This window comes from Cibotium barometz, chromosome 2 (assembly GCF_041138505.1).
Source record: "Cibotium barometz isolate CiBa-2024 chromosome 2, ASM4113850v1, whole genome shotgun sequence".
NCBI classification, from domain to species: Eukaryota; Viridiplantae; Streptophyta; class Polypodiopsida; order Cyatheales; family Cibotiaceae; genus Cibotium; species Cibotium barometz.
In genome coordinates this window covers 43,565,949-43,590,689 of record NC_141047.1, presented here as the reverse complement: position 1 = coordinate 43,590,689, position 24,741 = coordinate 43,565,949, and the positions used below count along the sequence as shown (strand labels likewise).

Below are 24,741 nucleotides of genomic sequence, written 5' to 3'. Positions count from 1 at the left end.
TTCAGCTTTTGGACCTGATTTGGCTTGGTTTTGGTCCCTTTTAGGTGGCTGTCCATCATTTTGCAGGTTTTGGACAGCCCTCTCTTTGCCTTGAAATGAGGGTTTAGCCTTATTGGATCGACTCAATTTGAGTTCCAATTGCTCGGTGGCGGTGGCGGCTGCGATTAATTGGTGTAAGGTACGACCAGGATACATTTGTAATCCCGCTTTGTACACGGGTTGCAATCCCGATTGAAACCTTCTCTTCCTTTCCGCCTCGGTGACGTGCATAAATGGAGACACCTCCAAAAGCACTTTCCAAAACTTTTGTACATATGCATTTACCGATTCCCCCTCATTTTGCTTTACCCAATCCCACTTCATTGTTATCTCATTCAATGCATTGGGAGGCAAGAATTGAGCATAAAACCTCTCCTTGAACTCTTCCCATGATCTAACGGGATTCAGTGAGAGCTTCTCCGTGAGCCACCAATGGGCAGCAGTGTCTTTCATGAACATGCTTACATGCCGGATCATGGATTTCTGAGTGAAATCCTCATCACTGAAAGCAATATCAAACTGGGCAATAAAAGCAAGTGCCTTTGATGCATCATACTCTCCATGATATGTGTCAAACTTCACAGATTTGTCTCCGGCTTTGAAGTCACGAGACTTTGATGCATGTGTGTGCATCTCAACATGTTTTCCCCCATGTTTGTCCATTGGGACAACTCCTGTGATTGGCATCATTTTTGGACCAAAAGGTGATGCATAAGGCATAGAATCTAGATACATGTGCCCTGTAAGCATGAGGCATGGCTGGCCCCTCAACATGCATTGATACATTTTCAGCCATAGCTTCTCCCTCACGAGCACACTCGAAGGCATGAGTGGCATGAGAGATACGCGGAATACCTGCACCAACAGAAAATTGCAGCCCATGTTGCATGTGTTGTGCATGTACATTTTCAGCCGGCAATGGCATTTGACATACATTTTGACCACTGCCATAAACATTGTATCCTTCACGGGCTACATGAGGTATTCCTGCATGGCGTGAAGTCACTGATTGTTCCTCTCCCATAGCATGGAGATTCATCCTCTTAGACATAACTTCTTGTTCGGGCACTTGTGGGGATTCCAAGACATGTGGGATGGTTGCCTTTTCTGCATAGGCATCCTCGGTACGAGCCAAGTATGCACGTGCTGCATCCCTCGGTTGCATGTGCAACTCTTGAGCAATCATTGCCATTGCATGATCCATATAAGATTCAGCTTTCTTGGCCTTCAAACGATCATGTACCAATGGATCCTCGCGGCGATAGAGATTCAATTCTTCTTGTTGTGCATGGAGAAGAGCCTGCATACGAGTAAGTTCAGCTCTCAAGACTATGGACTCTTCTTCTTGCATCTTCTCTTTGCCACGAGACGGCTGTCCCACATATTCATGTTCCCTATTGTGCACCACATGAGTTTGCTCATCCTGTAAAGCATTGGAGGCATGCATTTCATTGTCCCTGCCACTTGTATTAGCATCTCCAACATTCATTGTATGGCTGTCCATAATGTTCTAAGTGTAGAGATAGCTAGTGTTCACGGTGATCGTCTCTCACGATAGAAGTGAAAGAGAACCGTATGCTCTGATACCAATGTAACTTGGTTGAACACAATGCTAATCAATACACTTAAATACACTAAGATTTGAAGGACACTTGCTCAAATACAAGAAGTAAATTGCTGAATTTGACAAGAGGCACACAATGAGCCGGAACGGCCGACCCCTCCCTTGAGTAAATTGTATTACTATTGGAGAAATTCAATACATAGTTTCACGGGCATCCATTGCCAAATCCTCCATGCCAATGCATATGAAATTCAGCATTTAGAAAACAATGGTATGTCGATGTAGATCACCAAGGAGCTGCCTTGATGCCCGGCCCGACTTCAGTGCCCATATTCTCTACCATTGGCTCTATGTTCTACCAAGCAAGGTAGCAACATCTTCAAGAGCACATAGGACAAGAGAAATACTACACAGGGCGGCTAAACAAGGAGTCCTGCCCTTCTACTGAGTAAGTAATGACAATACATTGTCCAATTACCTTACTAGTCTTCATAGAAGTTGTTGCAAGCGGAAGCCTTCGCGTTGGAAGCTTTAGAAGTGTTGATATCTTCGATTTGCCGCAATCCTTCGCGACAAAAGTCTTCAAGAGGATGAAGGGAACCTTGGGAAAGCTTCCCCTATGGTTCAACTTGAGAAAGGAAGGCTGAAATTAGGGTTTTCAGCAAAAAGACCAGAAATTACAGCAAAAATGAGAGCTGTTTTGCTGAATTTCAGTCATTAGGAGTGAGTAGGAGAGTGATTAGCACTTGGAAACACTCTTGGAAGCTTGGAAAACACCCTAGCAAGTTGGGTATGGCTATGGAGAGCTTGGAAATGGAGAGAAATGGTGGAAAAACAGAGTTTTCAGCCTCCAAAAATCCTCATGAAGAGAAAACACGAATTTCTCTTAATAAGTAAGTGAATTGGGGTCCAATCAGGTGAAAGGACATGGGGAGATGCCCATTTATGAGTAAAAGGGGAGGATCAGGTCCTGGACATTGAGTCTTGTCCGCCTCGGGACTTCAGTGAGTGTGAACTTGGAAGAGGTCATAATTTATAAGTGACTTTTGGGCGCCCAAACTTTAATAAAGTGGGAACGCACTCACTTATAAATATTGGCTAAGTCCTAAGGGCTATTTGAGCCTAGATTGGGTAATACTTACCACCTGTTCACATGCCACACAACCATGTCAGCAGACAGTTTCACACGCACGGTTCACGGGCGGGCGTCCCCTTACCCGGAACTACACATAGGTCATGCAGGCATGAAAACAGCATGCAATTTCATTTGCAGGCAAGCACGTAAAGATGCTATGCAATGCAGCATTGGCATGAGCAATTTCCGTTCATGAAACCATATAAGACCAGGCGTTTCCAGGCAAGTATATGCGATACCAGACCCAGTGGAAAGCCAATCCTCCAGGCGTTTCCGGGCATGTACACAAAGGCACAAGTCCCAGCGGAAAGCCAAGTCCTCCAGGCGTTTCCGGGCATGTACACAAAGGCACAAGTCCCAGCGGAAAGCCAAGTCCTCCAGATATTCCGGGCATGATAACATCAAGTCCCAGCGGAATATCATATCCAACTATACAGCATGACACGTGTCAATCACCTGCATAGGCATATTCCATAAGCCATGGACACTAATCCAATATGTACATAGTGTGAAAGCAAGAGTGAACCATTTGGGTGGCCAAATGGTGACAGCCAACTTATGCTGCTTATGTTCAACTGCACACAAAACATCCCAATCATGATAAAAAATTGTACGCCAAAGCCTGAACTGCTTTTGGCGCGAAGAAATACCCTTTACATTCCATTGTACAATTTTCATAAGCGTTCCCGGAAAAGGAATCAACAAGGCCGTGTACTAGGCCCAGGACAATCTGCCAAATCACGAACCTTTTGAAGCATTGCATTTTTAGACATGGTATTTGTGATCTCAGACTGCCCTTGGAGTTCCCGAGCACGTGCCAAAGGGTAATGACCATCCCATGGCGAGATGACCTCACCCTTCGAACCAAACATAAGAGGCAATTGTTGTTGTGCTTCTTTTGTTAGGCGACTTCTAATAGGATAGCGTTCTACTCTATCCACCCCAAGAGTCCCTGTACCCTGAGAAAGTTGGCCTCCCGGCCTCTCAATCCTGGTTTGTTTTTGGGCACCTGAACCCAAAGGGCGACGAGCATATGCATGTAAGGGTCCTTGATGAGTACGCAAAGGCCCCCGCTAAACAGCATCTGAGAAATCCCCCCGCGGGGAAACAAATCGTGTCTTTTTACCACGTACTTCCACCCATGGCTGCTCAACCTCATTCTGAACATCCACATGTACATCCATGTGCTGGGCATCATGTACAGGAGCATCATGCTCATCTTCCACGGGCAACTGTCCATCAACGATATCCTTGGTAACAACAACTTGTTCTTTCTTAGGACATTCGGAGAAAAAGTGGCCCATCTTACCACATTTGAAACAGTGGCCAGCAAATGTATCCCACCAATTCATACATTAAAGGTTGCAGCCCAGCCATATTGACACGCAAATGTGTCGGCCTAGGTCTCCCAGTATCCCATAACATGCATAGACGATTTCGGTTTCTAGATGTCATTCGAGGCACCACCAAGACATCACCGATACCTCGCATGAGATCTGTTTTACACGCCAAAACATTGGTGGGAATTGTTTCACTTCAACCCAAACTGGGCAAGCCTGGCGCAACATATCTTGGTACTCTGCCATAGGCTTCCACGGAACCACATGAACCAACTGCCCATCCAAAAAGAGTGGCACCTGCTCCAAGACTGCCCTACGGGCTTCCTAAGTGCGAAAAAGTATTTCATAAAAGCCTCTCGGACCATCATAAATCTCCTCAAGTGCCTCAGGCGACACCAAGCGGCCCAACCATGCTCTAAGACGAGGCAACAACGGAATACGCCCAGTAAAGAAGATGTAACTTGGTTGAACACAATGCTAATCAATACACTTAAATACACTAAGATTTGAAGGACACTTGCTCATATACAAGAAGTAAATTGCTGAATTGACAAGACACGCAATGAGCCGGAACGGCCGACCCCTCCCTTGAGTAAATTGTATTACTATTGGAGAAATTCAATACATAGCTTCACGGGCATCCATTGCCAAATCCTCCATGCCAATGCATATGAAATTCAGCATTTAGAAAACAATGGTATGTCGATGTAGATCACCAAGGAGCTGCCTTGATGCCCGGCCCGACTTCAGTGCCCATATTCTCTACCATTGGCTCTATGTTCTACCAAGCAAGGTAGCAACATCTTCAAGAGCACATAGGACAAGAGAAATACTACACAGGGCGGCTAAACAAGGAGTCCTGTCCTTCTACTGAGTAAGTAATGACAACACATTGTCCAATTAGCTTACCAGTCTTCATAGAAGTTGTTGCAAGCGGAAGCCTTCGCGTTGGAAGCTTTAGAAGTGTTGATATCTTCGATTTGCCGCAATCCTTCGCGACAAAAGTCTTCAAGAGGATGAAGGGAACCCTGGGAAAGCTTCCCCTATGGTTCAACTTGAGAAAGGAAGGCTGAAATTAGGGTTTTCAGTAAAAAGACCAGAAATTACAGCAAAAATGAGAGCTGTTTTGCTGAATTTCAGTCATTGGGAGTGAGTAGGAGAGTGATTAGCACTTAGAAACACTCTTGGAAGCTTGGAAAACACCCTAGCAAGTTGGGTATGGCTATGGAGAGCTTGGAAATGGAAAGAAATGGTGGAAAAAACAGAGTTTTCAGCCTCCAAAAATCCTCATGAAGAGAAAACACGAATTTCTCTTAATAAGTAAGTGAATTGGGGTCCAATCAGGTGAGAGGACATGGGGAGATGCCCATTTATGAGTAAAAGGGGAGGATCAGGTCCTGGACATAGAGTCTTGTCCGCCTCGGGACTTCAGTGAGTGTGAACTTGGAAGTGGTCATAATTTATAAGTGACTTTTGGGCGCCCAAACTTTAATGAAATGGGAATGCACTCACTTATAAATATTGGCCAAGTCCTAAGGGCTATTTGAGCCTAGATTGGGTAATACTTACCACCTGTTCACATGCCACACAACCATGTCAGCAGACAGTTTCACACGCACGGTTCACGGGCGGGCGTCCCCTTAACCGGAACTACACATAGGTCATGCACGCATGAAAACAGCATGCAATTTTATTTGCAGGCATGCACATAAAGATGCTATGCAATGCAGCATTGGCATGAGCGATTTCCGTTCATGAAACCATATAATACCAGGCGTTTCCAGGCAAGTATATGCGATACCAGACCCAGTGGAAAGCCAATCCTCCAGGCGTCTCCGGGCATGTACACAAAGGCACAAGTCCCAGCGGAAAGCCAAGTCCTCCAGGCGTTTCCGGGCATGTACACAAGGGCACAAGTCCCAGTGGAAAGCCAAGTCCTCCAGATATTCCGGGCATGATAACATCAAGTTCCAGCGGAATATCATATCCAACTATACAGCATGACACGTGTCAATCACATGCATAGGCACATTCCATAAGCCATGGACACCAATCCAATATGTACATAGTGTGAAAGCAAGAGTGAACCATTCGGGTGGCCAAATGGTGACATTCCCCCCCGCTTCTAAACAGTTGTCCGCAACTGAAATGCATCCAAGTATGTCTGAAGCACATGCGGGCAATCTTTGAAGAACTCTTCATCTACCCATTTAGCATCAATGGGAAGATAGTTCTTAAACTTCACAAGGTAACGCCTCACAACTTTGCCTGCAGCAAGCTTGCGTTCCTTGTGATACACAATCTGCTCTGGCTGCAAGATCTCCTCAAGCTCATCCACTTCTGGTGGATCCTCAATGACCATTTCAGTGGGCTCCGGCCCTACATACTTTCGAAGGAGACTCACATGAAAAGCATTATGTATGTGCCAATGACTAGGTAATGCCAATCTGAAAGCCACTTCATTGATCTTCTCGATCACTCGAAAAGGCCCATAGTACCTGGTTGCAAGCTTAGGATATGCACCCTCTTTGCCAGGCCTCTTTGCAAGTCTTGCTTTCTCAAATTTCAGCAATACCCAATCATTCTCTTTAACATCCAATTGCCTTCTACGCTTGTCGGTAGCCTTTTTATGCTTGTCTTGTGACCTTGCAATGGCTGTCCGCACCTGAGCAAAAGCAATATCCAAGTCTCTTACATACTCATCAGCTGCAAATATCTCATCCTTTGTGCGAAGGATGGGTGGCAAAACCACCTTACCATAAACAATCTCAAACGGGGCCTTTCCTTGTAGATGCATGCACCGTGTTGTTGTATGCAAATTCCACAAGCGGTAAGTACTTCTCCCAAGAAGACTTCTGATCCGCCACATAACATTTCAAGAGATCCAACACAGCTGAATTCGCAGCTTCACTTTGCCCATCCATTTGAGGGTGATAAGCTGATGAGAAGTCCAATTTGGTGCTCATATTATGAAATAAGGCCCGCCAAAAGAGACTTGTAGTCCTGGGATCTCTATCCCCCACAATGGACTTCGGCATTCCATGATATTTGAACACTTGTGTAAGATATATTTTAACCATATGCTCAGCTTTGATGGTCTTTTTGACCGGCAAGAAATGAGCTTGCTTGCTAAACCTGTCCACAATTGTCCAAATTGCATCATTACCCTGTTGGGTACGTGGCAAGTCCATAATGAAATCCATTGTAATACTTTCCCATGGCTGCGTGGGAATAGGCAATGGCTGAAGCAAACCTGGTGTCTTTTGCCTATCAAATTTGACCTTTTGACAGGTGATACATGCACGTACATGTGCCTCTATGTCTTTCTGCATACCTGGCCAAAAGAAATACCGCTCAATCATGTGCGTAGTAGGCATTATGCCTCTATGACCAGCATATGGAGGAGCATGGCACTCATTCACAACCTTTTGCCTCATGTCAGACACCACACATAGGCAATTATCTTTCATGAGATAACTCTCTTTGATCACATATGAGGCATGTGCATGACCAGCCATCAAATCAGCCCAAATAGTGGCAAAATTAGCATCCGTGTGATACAAATCATGCATGGTAGACAAGTCCCCATGAGAGGCAACCAAGATAGCTGCTACATACGGCTTTCGTGACAATGCATCGGCCACTACATTCTTCTTTCCTGGGGTGTGCAAGATCTGAAAATGAAACATAGAGAGGAAATTGGCCATCCTCATATGCTTCTCTGACAACTTAGTTTGAGTAAGAAAATACCTCAAACTCTGGTGATCTGTCTTCACAGTGAAATCAGCCCCAAGAAGGTAATGTTTCCATATAGTAAGTGCATGAATTACAGCCAAGAGCTCTTTCTCATAAATGCCAAGAGATAGCTCTGCATCATGCAATCTACGACTCTCATAAGCCACGGCATGTCCCTCTTGATTAAGGACAGTCCCTATGCAATTTCCAGATGCATCACATTCCACACAAAAAGGCTTTTGCAAATCGGGAACGATCAACACTGGACCATGAGTAGTTGCATCTTTCAATTTGAGGAATGCATCTCTCTCTACATTAGTCCATTTGAACACGGCCTTCTTCTTTGTCAAATCATGCAAAGGAGAAGCAATCCATGCAAAGTGCCGAATGAACCTGCGGTAGTAAGAGCATAATCCAAGAAAACTGCGGATCTCATGCACGGAACTCAATTCGGGCCAATTCCGAATTGCATCAATCTTTGCAGGATCCATCCGCACTCCATCTTTGGACACAATATGCCCAAGATAATGTATCTCTGACAAGAAGAACTCACTCTTCTTTGCATTTATGAAGAGTTTATGCTTATGGAGCTCTTCAAAAACAATAGCCAAATGAGCTTTATGCTCTTCTTCGGTCTTCGAGAAGACTAGTATGTCATCAAAGAAGACACCTGTAAATTTCCTGTACCCACGGAATATGTGATCCATCATTCTATTGAATGTAGCCGGGGCATTTGTAAGACCAAAAGGCATAACAAGATACTCATAAAGCCCAAATGCTGTCCTGAAAGCAGTTTTGTGTACATCCTCAGGCACTACACGCACTTGATGATATCCACTCTTGAGATCAATTCGGCTAAAGCATGCCGATCCATCCAACTTGTCAAGGATGTCGTCTACGCGTGGAATCGGAAACCTATTCTTGATGGTAAGCTTATTCAAAGCTCTATAATCCACACACATACGAAAGGATCCATCCTTCTTTTGAACCAAGAGGACGGGTGAACAATATGGAGAAGAGCTTGGCTGAACCAAACCCTTCTCAAGAAGCTCATTCACTTGCTTCATGATCTCCTCTTTTTGGGATGCACTTATACGATAGGCTGGCCTATTAGGTGGTGAGCTACCCGGCACAAGATCAATGCGATGATCTTCCGGTCGTACAGGTGGTAACTCATCAGCAAAACAATCGTTGTGCTCTTGCAAAAATTTCAGCCTATCATTACAAAGAGTGTTTACATGTACATTATTTTTCTCAACAGGATTTCTACAAAAATCAAGTACGCAAAAAATACTCTTTTTCATTACTTTTTTAATTTGTACATGAGATACAAGGGGAATGGTATCACCCCTTCACCAGCATCAATTACATGTTCTCGGCCTTTATGCATGAAGGTAATCCTGTTAGTCTTGTAAGCCTTGCACGGATCAATACGTGTATGCCAAGGCTTTCCAAGCAATACATCACAGTCATTCAAAGGCGCCACAAGAAAATCCTCATGATCCACATAGCCTTGCATGTGTATGCGCAACTTGCCAAAAATAGGCATGACCTGCACTTCTCTACCAACAAAGGCAGCCCCTGCTTCAATTTGAGGACCCATGTCCTCCACTTCACTACCCAAAGCAGCTGCCATCTGAGTGGATATGAAATTTCCAGATGCACAATCATCAAACATGAACAAAGCGGGCTGATCTTTGAGCTGTCCCCAAGCTTTACATACAACCCTATCTTTGCTATCATGGGAAGTGTTGCCCTGCACATCCGGAACCATATGCACATTAGGCTTCAATACATTAGCATTTTCAGCTTTGTTCTTCTTATTTGGGCATGCTCTTGCCCTGTGCTCAGTGCTGCCACAAGTAAAGTATTTGCCTTCACGCATATATTGCTCCTTCTTCTCAGCACTAAGACCAAAGTTTGCCGGCTTATAAGAGCGCTTTTTAGCAAACTTATTTTCAGCTTTTGGATCTGATTTGGCTTGGTTTTGGTCCCTTTTAGGTGGCTGTCCATCATTTTGCAGGCTTTGGACAGCCCTATCTTTGCCTTGAAATGAGGGTTTAGCCTTATTGGATCGACTCAATTTGAGTTCCAATTGCTCGGTGGCGGTGGCGGCTGCGATTAATTGGTGTAAGGTATGACCAGGATACATTTGTAATCCCGCTTTGTACACGGGATGCAATCCCGATTGAAACCTTCTCTTCCTTTCCGCCTCGGTGACATGCATAAATGGAGACACCTCCAAGAGCACTTTCCAAAACTTTTGTACATATGCATTTACCGATTTCCCCTCATTTTGCTTTACCCAATCCCACTTCATTGTTATCTCATTCAATGCATTGGGAGGCAAGAATTGAGCATAAACCCTCTCCTTGAACTCTTCCCATGATCTAACGGGATTCGGTGAGAGCTTCTCCGTGAGCTACCAATGGGCAGCAGTGCCTTTCATGAACATGCTTACATGCCGGATCATGGATTTCTGAGTGAAATCCTCATCACTGAAAGCAATATCAAACTGGGCAATAAAAGCAAGTGCCTTTGATGCATCGTATTCTCCATGATATGTGTCAAACTTCACAGATTTGTCTCCAGCTTTGAAGTCACGAGACTTTGATGCATGTTGTATCTCAACATGTTTTCCCCCATGTTTGTCCATTGGGACAGCCCCTGTGACTGGCATCATTTTTGGACCAAAAGGTGATACATAAGGCATAGATACATGTGCCCTGTAAGCATGAGGCATGGCTGGCCCCTCAACATGCATTGATACATTTATCAGCCATAGCTTCTCCCTCACGAGCACACTCGAAGGCATGAGTGGCATGAGAGATACGCGGAATACCTGCACCAACAGAAAATTGCAGCCCATGTTGCATGTGTTATGCATGTACATTTTCAGCCGGCAATGGCATTTGACATACATTTTGACCACTGCCATAAACATTGTATCCTTCACGGGCTACATGAGATATTCCTGCATGGCGTGAAGTCACTGATCGTTCCTCTCCCATAGCATGGAGATTCATCCTCTTAGACATAACTTCTTGTTCGGGCACTTGTGGGGATTCCAAGACATGTGGGATGGTTGCCTTTTCTGCATAGGTATCCTCGGTACGAGCCAAGTATGCACGTGCTGCATCCCTCGGTTGCATGTGCAACTCTTGAGCAATCATTGCCATTGCATGATCCCTATAAGATTCAGCTTTCTTGGCCTTCAAACGGTCATGTACCAATGGATCCTCGCGGCGATAGAGATTCAATTCTTCTTGTTGTGCATGGAGAAGAGCCTGCATACGAGTAAATTCAGTCCTCAAGACTATCGACTCTTCTTCTTGCATCTTCTCTTTGCCGCAGGACGGTTGTCCCACATATTCATGTTCCCTATTGTGCACCACATGAGTTTGCTCATCTTGTAAAGCATTGGAGGCATGCATTTCATTGTCCCTGCCTCTTGTATTAGCATCTCCAACATTCATTGTATGGCTGTCCATAATGTTCTAAGTGTAGAGATAGCTAGTGTTCACGGTGATCGTCTCTCACGATAGAAGTGAAAGAGAACCGTATGCTCTGATACCAATGTAACTTGGTTGAACACAATGCTAATCAATACACTTAAATACACTAAGATTTGAAGGACACTTGCTCATATACAAGAAGTAAATTGCTGAATTGACAAGAGACGCAACGAGCCGGAACGGCCGACCCCTCCCTTGAGTAAATTGTATTACTATTGGAGAAATTCAATACATAGATAGCTTCACGGGCATCCATTGCCAAATCCTCCATGCCAATGCATATGAAATTCAGCATTTAGAAAACAATGGTATGTCGATGTAGATCACCAAGGAGCTGCCTTGATGCCCGGGCCCGACTTCAGTGCCCATATTCTCTACCATTGGCTCTATGTTCTACCAAGCAAGGTAGCAACATCTTCAAGAGCACATAGGACAAGAGAAATACTACACAGGGCGGCTAAACAAGGAGTCCTGCCCTTCTACTGAGTAAGTAATGACAACACATTGTCCAATTAGCTTACCAGTCTTCATAGAAGTTGTTGCAAGCGGAAGCCTTCGCGTTGGAAACTTTAGAAGTGTTGATATCTTCGATTTGCCGCAATCTGTTGGGGTAAAGGCGTTATGCCCACCCTTATAGTGTGTACAAGCTCATAAGTTATAGTACATAGTACACTTAGTACTTTTAATGTACTAAGTGCACTATGTGTACTAGTGCAATATACATGTGTGATAGGGGTGTCACACACTCATGCCTCATGAGTTGACTTATCCCCACAACTCTCTCTCTCTCTCTCTCTCTCTCTTGTTCTTCTCTGTGTATGTCTCCCACATGACCTAACCCTAATTCCATCTCTCCCACACAACTGGTATCAGAGCCTAAACTTCCAACTGGTGGTGTCGAATTTGTTGTAGAGGCTGGTGGTGTCGAGTTTGCTGTAGAGGAGAAGAAGGTTCAAGCGCTGATTTTTTCTCTCTGTGTGTGAGTGTTGAACGCTGGGCTGTCTGCGTGAAGCGAAGGCTACACACAAGTTCGGCTGTGGTAGCTAAGCGTTCAAGCGCTACTAGGCGAAGGCGTAATACAACAAGCTGGCTACGTGAGCGACTCTAATCGTGTAAGCGCTAGGCGAATACGTCAACAAGCGCTAGGCGAATACGTCAACGAGCGGAAACACATTAGCGAAGGCAGGGCGGACAGCGCTGGTCCACGTCACCCAAGGTGCAGTCCGACAAAGCCCACCTTCCATTCACTGTGGCGCATGCGGTGCGGTTCGCTATTGCTCACCTTATCACCAGCGTCTGCACTGGCCCGAGCACAGGCATGATTGCCAGCGCTATGAAGAGCAGATGAGGATGGGAGCTGTCCTCCACGACTTTCCTTTCACCTTCACCCACGAGTCGACTTTCCCAGCAAGAAGGTCATGTTCGTCGATACACTTGCCCTGGCCGTGAAGCAGCATCATCTATACAGCAGCACCAAATTCATCACCCCCCTTTCCTGCAACAGAAAATCAGAAATCAAGGTATTTGCCTCAATTTTTTTTTTGGGACTTGCAATTGAGCAAGTACAATTATCAATTGAGCAGGTACAGGTGCCGAATTGCTCAATTTTGAGCAAAATTGGCAAAATTGGGTGACATTGGTCACAATCAGGATCAATTTGCAGGAAATTGGATGTCGAAATTTGGGGCTTTTGATGTAATTGTGCAATTAAGCACTCATACATGCTGTATGATGTGAGAAATCGCACATTTGGGCAAAATTGCAGTGCAAATCAAGGGGCTTTTGTGTCGATTGGATTGATTTGCATGCAGGCGATCGCATTTGATGCTGTGGATAATGTGCTGATGCCTTACAAGCACTCAATGTGCCTGTGAATCAAGGGGCTTTCATGTATTTGATGTATATGTGGCCAGGGGGAAGCATCGTGAACACTCTGGATGCCTTCATGTGCGTCAATGTACCTTGTATGATCAGAAATTGATCTTAAATCAAGGGGCTTTTCAAGTTTGTATGCTTGTTGAGCTTGGCAAAGCAGCAGGCAAGACATTTATGCCTTGAATCCTCAAAAATCAGCTTGCAGTCAAGGGGCTTTTGCCCAATTTCTGTTCGGGACTGTTGTATGCAGTGTACAGGACTGTAAAAGTCTGATTTTCACTCATTTGGACAGCCAGGAGAGCATTTATTGCTATTGTACCTGCTGGTACAGATTTGGCACAGCTTTGTGCAAGTTTTGGCATGGCTGTACACTGTTTTGAGTGACCAAAAGGTTCAATTTCAGCTGCTGTACTTGCCGGTACAGGTTTGGTACATCATTTGTGAGCAATTGGTACTGTTGTACAGTACTTTGGAAGGGCAACAGAGCACATTTAAGGTGCTGTCCAAAATCTGCAGCAACCAGATTTTGGTGATTTCATCGCATAAAGTGGGAGAAAAGTTGCATTTGTGCTTCCGCAGTGGGAGATAAAGCTTGGGAGAAAAACCGTGAGCACTTTGTGTGCTTTTGGTGCAGTGTTTGCACATTTTGCAGGGAGTCAGGCATTGACAGGTTGCACTTTGCTATGGCAACCACAGGTGAGAGCTCTTCATTGCTTCACATCAAGAAGCTTGAAGGCTCGCATAATTATGATATTTGGCAAACCCAGTGCTACAATGTGTTGCTCCAGAAAAAGCAGCACAAGCCTATCAAAGAAAGGGGTGTAATGCCCGCTTCTCTTACGGCTGAAGAGTGGGAAGATATGGATGAGCTGGCAAGATCTACTATCATGTTGTCTGTGTCAGACTCATTACTTTTCAGCATTCGTGAAGAGAAGACAGCTTGGGGAATGTGGCAGAGATTGCAGGACTTGTATGCCCAACAAAGTGCCTCAAGCAAAGTGTATTGGTTGAAGAAACTCATAGGTCTTCAGATGAAGGAAGGGGCGTCTATGACAGCCCATCTAAATGAGTTTAATGGTATTGTCAGCCAGGTCATTAATCAAAAGTTGGCAATGGACGATGAGTTCAAAGCCACTTTTTTGTTATGCACTTTGCCAGAGAGTTGGGACACATTCAGGACAGCCACTAGCAATTCGAATGCTATGCTGTCATATGCAGATGTTGAGGGTGCTCTTCTTCAAGAAAGCCAAGAACGGGGAAGGAGCAAGTCTCGCTCCAAAAAGGATTTGGAATGCCATTATTGTGGCAAGAAGGGACACATTAAAAAGCAATGCTACAAATGGAAAAATGATCAAAAAGAAAAGGGAAAATGCAAAGACAAAGAGAAAGATGAAGCCAAAGATGTAAAGCCAAAGGGCAAAAGTGGAGTCAAGATTGAAGAAATCAATGTGTCGCATGCAGGTGGCAGTGAGGATGAGGTCCTATTTACTTCTTCACTTGATGCCCATTCACTTCTTACAGGTGGTCATGGTATGCACTCATGGATCATTGATTCAGGTGCCTCTTTTCATGTCACAGGTTGCAGAGACTTGTTTGTCAGGTATACTGCTGGCAATGAAGGAGTGGTTTATTTGGGTGATAACCATGCATGCAAGATTCTTAGCAGAGGTGATGTGAGGCTTGTGTTTTCAGATGGCTCACAGCTTATGCTCCATGATGTCAGGCATGTGCCTGAGATCAAGAAGAATCTGCTTTCTACTGGACAGCTTGATGATGCTGATTATGTTACCACATTTGGTCGTGGAAAGTGGAAAATTAGTAAGGGTTCACTGGTTGTTGCCAGAGGCTCTAAGGTGGACACTCTTTATTTCATGCATGCAGGTGTTTGTCACCATGCTAATGTAAATGCAACCGAGCTGCCGGAAATTTCTATGTGGCATAGCCGGTTGGGACACATGAGTGTCAAAGGAATGGAGCAATTGTCTCGTTTGGGTTACTTGCCTTCTCTAAAGTTTTCAAGTTTTCAGTTTTGTGAGCATTGTATATATGGTAGGCAACTACAGTGCCCCCACAAGAAAGCTCTTGGACAGAAAGATGCTCAGTTAGAGCTTGTGCATACAGATGTATGTGAGATGCCTCAGCTTTCTTTGGGAGGGGCAAAATACTGTGTCTTTTATAGATGATGCCACACGCAAGGTGTGGGTTTATCCTCTTCGTTTGAAGAGTGATACATTCTCAGTGTTTGAGAAGTTTGTTGCTCTTGTTGAGAATCAAACTGGCAAAACACTGAAGGCTTTGCGTTCTGACAATGGTGGAGAGTATACGTCCAAACAGTTTCAGGATTTTTGTGATGCTAAAGGCATCAAGAGGGAGCTCTCTACTCCTTATGATCCTCCACAAAACGGGACAGCAGAGAGGATGAACAGGACCATTCAGGAGAAGGTCCGTTCTATGTTGTCACATGCTGCGTTATCTCATGGTTTTTGGGCTGAAGCTGTTATGACAGCCGTTCACCTTATAAATAGGTCACCTAACACGAGGCTTGGTGGGAAAGTGCCAGAGGAAGTATGGACAGGGAAGCCTCCGTCATACAAGCACTTGAGAGTGTTTGGTTGCGTTGCGTACGTGCACATACGCAGGGAAATGCGCACCAAACTTGATCCTAAGTCTCACAAATGCATATTCCTAGGATATGGTGACAGAGGTGAAATGGGGTATAGACTTTGGGATCCCGTGAATAGAAAGATTATATGCAGCAATGATGTCATTTTTGATGAAACATGCATGTATAAGGAGCCTGCAAGGCAACAGGAGCCTGGCAGAGTCATCTTTGATGATGATGGACATCATGGACAACAACAAAGGGCTGTAAATCAGCCATTACAGCAGGAAAACCAGCCCTTAAATGGTGCTGAAAATGGTCCAAATGGACAGCCAAAGATGGCAGAAGATATCCCTATGGATATACCACAGTTAGAGGAGATACCGGGCATGATTTTTCAGCCTTATGGCATGGAACAGGAGCCACCAATGGGTGATATGCAGGCTGGACAGCAACCTGCAAATGATGGTCATTGGGTACGGAGGTCCACTAGACCCTCCAGAGTCCCTGACAGGTTTGTTCCAGGGGTTGACTACTTGATGCTTACTGACTGTGGGGAGCCCTCATGTTATAAAGAGGCTTTACAGAGGGCAGACAAGGCTCTATGGGAGCGTGCCATGAAGTCAGAGATGGATTCTCTGCATAAAAATGGAACTTGGAAGTTGGTGCATTTGCCTGCAGGCAAGAAGGTTTTGCCATGCAAATGGGTTTACAGGCTCAAAGTTGCACCAGATGCAAAGCCAAAATACAAAGCCAGGTTAGTGGCTAAGGGCTTCAAGCAAGAATATGGTGTGGACTTTGATGAAATCTTCTCTCCAGTGGTCAAAATGACCACACTTAGAGCTGTGTTAGCTTTGGTTGCGCATGATGATCTGGACTTGATTCAGATGGATGTGAAGACTGCTTTTCTTCACGGTGATCTCCATGAGGAGATATATATGCAGCAGCCAGAGGGTTATGCAGTAAGTGGAAAGGAGAAGCTTGTATGCAAGCTGAAAAAGAGTCTTTATGGCCTCAAACAGGCACCAAGGGAATGGTATCATAAATTTGATACATTCATGAAATCTCAAAAATTCAGGAGAAGTGACATAGATCACTGCTTGTACACCAAGAAAGCTTTGGATGGCAGTCTATTGATCCTCATCTTGTATGTTGATGATATGTTGATTGCCGGGAAATCTCGTAAGGAGATGGATACCTTGAAGCAGAGGCTGCATCAAACCTTTGATATGAAGGATTTGGGTGATGCAAATCACATCTTGGGTATGCGGATACTTCGGGACAGAAATCAGCATGTGTTGTATTTGTCTCAGAAGGAATACATTGGCAAAGTTTTGCAGAGGTTCAATATGGACGGGGGGAAGAAGACTAGTACTCCTTTGCCTCCATATGTGAAACTCAGTGCTATGGACAGCCCACAGTCGGATAGAGACAGGGCTGATATGGCCAAGATTCCGTATGCTTCAGCTTGTGGCAGTCTCATGTATGCCATGGTTGCTACTAGGCCGGACATTGCATTTGCAGTGGGAGTGGTTTCTAGATACATGGCCAACCCTGGCAAGAAGCATTGGGAAGCAGTGAAAGGTGTTATGAGATACCTGAAGGGCACACAGGATTTGTGCATTTGCTTTGGCAAACAGGATGCATTAGTGCATGGTTACACGGATTCGGATTATGCCGGTCATCCAGATAACCGGAAGTCTACTACCGGTTATGTGTTTACATTCACAGGAGGTGCTGTGTCATGGATATCCAGGATGCAGAAGTGCACAGCCTTATCTACTACAGAGGCCGAGTATATTGCAGCCACAGAGGCTTGCAAGGAGGCATTATGGCTATCTCGGTTAGTGGTTGATTTGGGCTATACAGGGGATATTCCATTGTTGCATTGTGACAGTCAGAGTGCCATCCAGTTGGCAAAGAACCCTGTCTTTCATGCAAAGACGAAGCATGTGGATGTGAAGTATCACTTCATCAGAGGTGTGATAGAGAACAAGCAAATTCAGCTTGTTAAGATTCATACGGATGACAACCCGGCTGATCTGTTGACAAAGAGTTTGCCTCCGGAGCGGTTTGCTCATTGCAGACACTTGATGGGCATTGGATGAGGCCAGTTTCAGCCTTGATATGGCCTTGTATATTATCATGTACATGCTGATTTTTCTTTTCCTTCATTTAAGGGCACTTTGCCTTTAAGTGGGAGGTTGTTGGGGTAAAGGCGTTATGCCCACCCTTATAGTGTGTACAAGCCCATAAGTTATAGTACATAGTACACTTAGTACTTTTAATGTACTTAGGCACTATGTGTACTAGTGCAATATACATGTGTGATAGGGGAGTCACACACTCATGCCTCATGAGTTGACTTATCCCCACAACTCTCTCTCTCTCTCTCTCTCTCTCTCTCTCTCTCTTCTTCTTCACTGTGTATGTCTCCCACATGACCTAACCCTAATTCCATCTCTCCCACACTCAATCCTTCGCGACAAAAGTCTTCAAGAGGATGAAGGGAACCCTGGGAAAGCTTCCCCTATGGTTCAACTTGAGAAAGGAAGGCTGAAATTAGGGTTTTCAGCAAAAAGACCAGAAATTACAGCAAAAATGAGAGCTGTTTTGCTGAATTTCAGTCATTGGGAGTGAGTAGGAGAGTGATTAGCACTTAGAAACACTCTTGGAAGCTTGGAAAACACCCTAGCAAGTTGGGTATGGCTATGGAGAGCTTGGAAATGGAGACAAATGGTGGAAAAAACAGAGTTTTCAGCCTCCAAAAATCCTCATGAAGAGAAAACACGAATTTCTCTTAATAAGTGAATTGGGGTCCAATCAGGTGAGAGGACATGGGGAGATGCCCATTTATGAGTAAAAGGGGAGGATCAGGTCCTGGACATTGAGTCTTGTCCGCCTCGGGACTTCAGTGAGTGTGAACTTGGAAGCGGTCATAATTTATAAGTGACTTTTGGGCGCCCAAACTTTAATGAAATGGGAACGCACTCACTTATAAATATTGGCTAAGTCCTAAGGGCTATTTGAGCCTAGATTGGGTAATACTTACCACCTATTCACATGCCACACAACCATGTCAACAGACAGTTTCACACGCACGGTTCACGGGCGGGCGTCCCCTTAACCGGAACTACACATAGGTCATGCACGCATGAAAACAGCATGCAATTTTATTTGCAGGCAGGCACATAAAGATGCTATGCAATGCAGCATTGGCATGAGCGATTTCCGTTCATGAAACCATATAATACCAGGCGTTTCCAGGCAAGTATATGCGATACCAGACCCAGTGGAAAGCCAAGTCCTCCAGGCGTTTCCGGGCATGTACACAAAGGCACAAGTCCCAGCGGAAAGCCAACTCCTCCAGATATTCCGGGCATGATAACATCAAGTCCCAGCGGAATATCATATCCAACTATACAGCATGACACGTGTCAATCACATGCATAGGCACATTCCATAAGCCATGGACACCAATCCAATATGTACATAGTGTGAAAGCAAGAGTGAACCATTCGGGTGGCCAAATGGTGACAGAAGAAGATAGCAGCACGATCATGAAAATCTGCTAGCTGTTGTAGCAACAAAGGAGTCTCCATGCATACATCAGCCACACCACCATTATCTACTGCAGCCATTTGCACGCTATTTGCCTTCACATATTCTTGCAGAAGCTTACCAGTGATCTGCAGCAAACGTGCAAACTCCGGAGAAGGTACCTGAGAACTTTCCTCTGCATTCTCTCCAACATTCACCAGAGTGTAGCTTGCATCAACATCAAGCCTTTGACGTTTTTGTTGCTCCGAGGCATCTGAAGCATAACCCACATCCTTCTCGATCATCTCCTCAATAAGATCCATGTTAAGGCTCTTGGCAGCCATGCCACCAACAGCAGCAGCCGGGTCATCCAAATCCATGTACAAAAGCAAAGAAAACCCTTTCTCTCAAACCCTAATTCAGCACCTGCAAACCCTTAAATAGTTGCTTGAACCATTGCTGCACCCTTGAGAAAACCTGCAAACCTGATTTTTATTTTTTTATTTTTTATTTATTATTATTATTTTTTAATCTTCTTCCACTGCTGCCTGAAACCCTAGAGCCGGAAACCCTGCAATAGTTGACCTGCAAGTAGCTGCAGACAGAGACCTTCGCAGTGGGAAGCAGACGGCAACGTACAGAAAGAGACGGGCTAAAGACGGTGGCGCGCTGGAGACAGCAACGGTGAGGAGACTGCTAGCGCGTCAGAGCTGCAGGGCAACGGAGGTGCGGGACAGCTGCTGCAGGCAAGGCCGTCTGCACTGAACACTCTCTCTCTCTCTCTCTCTCTCTCTCTCTCTCTCTCCCCGCCACCTCTCAACAGCAGCAGCAGCAGCAAGTGGGCAGCTTCTGGCCGCAAGCACCAGAGGGCTGAGCAGCGCGAACCCTAAAAAGCACAGAAAAACAGTAGCGTGAACCCTAAAATGCACAGAAAAACAGTAGCGCGAACCCTGTTGCTCTCTCTCCGACCCAAGCATTTCTCTCTCTCTCTCTCTCTCTCTCTCTCTCTCTCTCTCTCTCTCCATTGCTGTTCTCTCTCCAATAACACTTGCATAGCACTACTAGTCTTACAAGCCACACGTGTGGCTACCTATAGGCCATACTATCCTCCTCCTCCATTTTGTGATCAGTGCACATCTGATGGCTGCCTTGGGAAGTGTGCAAAACTGATAACTTACCTGGCTCCCAACTTAGGAACAGGCCTCTTCTGCTCCAACTTAGGGACGCGCCTTTATCCAACTTAGGGTAAACTTGGGAGCTATGTCGCTATTTTGTCGCAAGGACATTCGCAGCTGCAGTCCACTCCAATTTTCACTATTGTGAAGTCTGGTGGCGGTGTGTCTTATTTTCTGCTATGTAGGGCCATGTTTTTGGGAAGACTTGTGTCTTTGTTTATAATGAAAAGGCTCTGCCTCAAAAGAAAAATTCCAAGTCTCTAAAATAGAAATCTTTCCTTTATTTTTCTTCTTCCTGTGTAATTATATCTAGAACTCTTAGATTTGTTCTTAGGGTAGCTCAAATTTCAATGCCCTCTTGTTTTCAGGTTCTTCTCACTACTCATGATCAGTTCAAAGATTCACCTGATGGATTCTATGTTGTTGTTGGTGGTATCACCCCTACACCTCTTGGAGAAGGAAAATCAACGACGACTGTTGGTCTTTGCCAAGCCCTCGGAGCACATCTCGGTAAAAAGGTAACCTCTTTTGTATGGGTTTTAACATCTACAAAATGCCTTAGTGGTACATTTTGTTGATACAGACAGGATCACTTGAACATAAATCTAGACCCCCTCATATCTCCGCTTCTCGTATTGCGATCTATCATCACTGTGTTTTTGTAATTGCACTGCAGATCTATAGCTAATGTATGTCTTTCTAGAGTCTTTTAACAATAACTAGATCCCCTCTAGAGTTTCTGTTATGCCCAAGCTCTCCCTGATTTTCTGGCACATTATCTTCATGTGAAATCGGACAGGAATTGAGGTGAGGATGGGTACCCAATGTGCAGGTGGTCACTTGTGTTCGGCAACCGAGCCAAGGGCCTACTTTTGGTATCAAGGGTGGAGCAGCTGGAGGTGGATACAGTCAGGTGATTCCCATGGATGAGTTCAACCTGCATATGACTGGCGACATTCATGCTATCACTGCTTCAAATAACCTGCTTGCTGCTGCCATAGACGCCCGCATCTTCCATGAGGCAACTCAATCTGATAAGGCCCTTTTCAATAGGCTCTGCCCTACTGACAAAGGAGGGAAGCGCTCGTTTGCTCCCATCATGCTCAAACGCCTCAAAAATCTTGGGATTGAAAAGACCAATCCAGGGGAACTTACTCCCGCAGAGATGAAGAGATTTGCACGACTTGATATTGATCCAGAGCAAATAACGTGGAAGAGAGTAATGGATGTTAATGATCGCTTTCTGAGGAAAATTTCGGTTGGGCAAGGACCTGAGGAGAAAGGCATGGTGCGGGAGACTGGCTTTGACATTTCAGTGGCCAGTGAGATCATGGCAGTGCTGGCATTGACAACATCGCTTGCAGACATGCGGGAGAGGTTGGGCAGAATGGTGATTGGAACAAGTAGGGGAGGTGAGCCAGTGACTGCTGATGATCTTGGGGTAGGAGGCGCCTTGACAGTATTGATGAAAGATGCAATCAACCCAACGTTGATGCAAACATTGGAAGGCACACCGGTACTGGTTCATGCAGGCCCTTTTGCCAACATTGCACATGGGAATTCCTCTGTCGTGGCAGATAAAATTGCACTCAAATTGGTAGGGGAGCGTGGGTTTGTGGTCACAGAAGCGGGGTTTGGGGCTGACATAGGCACCGAGAAATTCATGAATATCAAGTGCAGATACAGTGGACTGACTCCTCAATGTGCGGTGATTGTGGCTACTGTGAGAGCTCTAAAAATGCATGGGGGAGGGCCTGAAGTGGTGGCTGGAAAAGCTCTGGATCATGCTTACAAATCAGAGAATGTGGATCTAGTGAAGGCTGGCTGCTCTAATTTGGCTAGACACATACAGAACACCAAGTTCTATGGTGTGAATGTTGTGGTGGCGATTAACATGTTTGCAACGGATACAGCAGCTGAGCTTTTAGCTGTGAAGGAAGCGGCATTAGATGCTGGAGCTTTTGAGGCTGTTGTCTGCACCCATCATGCTCACGGTGGAGCTGGCACGGTGGGTCTCTGCTGTGTGTTCTGGTGTTGTTGGATTACATTCACGTGAACAAGAAACATGACCTTTGCATGTTTCTGTGCATTTGTGGCCCTTGCATGGTCTAAAACTAGAGCTTTCTCTACAGGTGGATCTTGGCCTTGCCGTGGAGAAGGCATGTGAGCAGCACCAGACCCCTCTAAAGTTTCTATACCCGCTTCATTTAAGCATCAAAGAGAAAATAGAGATGATTGCCAAGTCATATGGTGCAGATGGTGTGGAGTTTTCAGCAGAGGCAAGTACACTATGGCTGTTCGTTTATTGTTTTTCTCAAGTTGTTAGTGCTAATTATTAGCGAAGTTTTACTGTACTGGCTTTTCCCTTCTTTTTTTGCAGGCCGAAAAGCAGATTGAAACCTACACCAGACAGGGCTTTTCTGGGCTTCCAATCTGTATGGCAAAGACACAGTACTCCTTCTCAGATAATGCATCTCTGAAAGGGGCCCCGACAGGTTTCACAATACCTATTCGGGATGTGAGAGCCAGCATTGGTGCTGGATTTATTTATCCATTGGTTGGAACCATGAGCACTATGCCCGGCTTGCCCACACGCCCATGCTTCTATGACATTGATTTGGACCTAGAAACTGGGTGCGTTCTGGGCCTGTCATAGATACAGCATTAATATGACATTTGACATTCAAAGATTTGAAAGAATTTCTGGTTCCTTGATATTTCTGTATCCTTGGTGTATAAGCTCATTAGAGACAGGTTTTGAGTTGGGATTTGACACTGACCGAATCATGTTATGTCTTGGATTGCTGAGAACATTATGTCCATGTGGAGATTAGTTCCCTCATGTAACAATCCATGTGGGAAATATATATTCTTCGTGTAACTATCTTTGAGGGCACACACTCCCAAAATACTATGCATCTCAGCATGGTCGTTTTATGGTCGTATGAAGGTGTATCTGCCTCTCAGCTCTGCAACTTATATTGTAGAAAGAAACGCCTTCTCATGTATATGACTCATGAGAGCTTTCTCTTGTCAGGTGGTCCTTGTACAAAGAGAACTTTTGGATAGCATAGGAACACCTCCTACAAGCTGTAACTAACTGGCACTTAATAGAAAGAGCAAGACGGAGTTTCAAAGGTCTAGAAAAGAGTCATGAAGCCCAGTGAGAAGCGTTGGTTTTGTTTTGGTTTAGGATAGCGAAGAGGTTACATCAGGAGACGTGAACCCAAACTCAGTGTATCAAGCCCTGCATCAAGCATGTCGTGCAGGCATGGAGGCAGCAACTAAAAGGAGCTTGCGGAGAGGAAAGCTACGCATGCAGAGCAAGAAGTCAGGGGAAAAAAGCAGCCATTAACACGGACACAAGGAGTTTTAGTAAGCTGGTGTGTAGTTTATGTGGGGGTTGAAACAGGCCCACTCGCACATGGTACCATGGTACCAGAAGATTGATGCTTACTTTATGAGTATTGGTATTAACGGGACGAGGATTAAATTTTGCATGTATATGTTATTCTTTAAAAGAAGAATTATGTAATACTAATTGCTGCACAAATTTAGAGGCTGTTAAACGTCTTTTATATGTACCACAGCATGCTGCTGCTATCCTATTCTAGTGCCAACACAACCAAAATCAGTAATATGGATCCTGCAAAGCAAGAGTGACTAGCTTCTTTCTTCTATAACAACTTTAGTTGGAGCATCAACCTGAGAGTGAATTATCAACCTGTTTAGTGCCTTGATTGGTTAACAAAAGCCCACCCTGATCGATTAGCAAAAGACCAACGGGTTCTCAAAACATTATACAAGTGGTTTCATAAGTCAACTAGAGTAAATGATTTCATTTCAAATTTCTTTGGAATTACTCATTTTATGAGAATCCACAACCAGGCACAACCTAAACATTCTAGTTTATATGTAATGTAGGCACCATTTAAACTGCCATTCATTGTAATATTTGCTTATTTCACATCTAAGTCGAAACTTAGGGTGCACCCTTGGGCTATATACGAAACTTTTAGGTTTATTTAAATTGGGCTTAAATTCCTTGTGGTCTTCTACACCTAAGCAGCACCATGGAATCAGCTCCTGTTGCAACCTGGTATCCTCCATCGACCAAAATGATGGGTGTCACAACTATGAAATTGTAGGTATAATTTTTTGGCAGCTCCATTTGCAACCCTCTATCCTCCATTGGCCAAAAAAAAAAATCATTATCAAAAT

At 44.8% G+C, this 24,741-nt stretch overlaps 1 protein-coding gene across 2 annotated transcripts in view; it reads left to right on the top strand.

Moving 5' to 3' along the window:
* THFS (10-formyltetrahydrofolate synthetase) overlaps positions 1-23,404 on the top strand; it is a 67,152-nt gene extending 43,748 nt beyond the window's left edge. For both annotated transcript variants that reach the window (XM_086818212.1, XM_086818219.1), the window contains 4 exons: positions 20,889-21,038; positions 21,353-22,528; positions 22,653-22,799; positions 22,901-23,404. In XM_086818212.1, the coding sequence (XP_086674338.1) occupies positions 20,889-21,038; positions 21,353-22,528; positions 22,653-22,799; positions 22,901-23,176 (1,749 nt within the window). In that variant the 3' untranslated portion in view covers positions 23,177-23,404. The remainder of the gene's footprint in view (positions 1-20,888; positions 21,039-21,352; positions 22,529-22,652; positions 22,800-22,900) is intronic.
* The last annotated feature ends 1,337 nt before the right edge of the window (positions 23,405-24,741 follow it).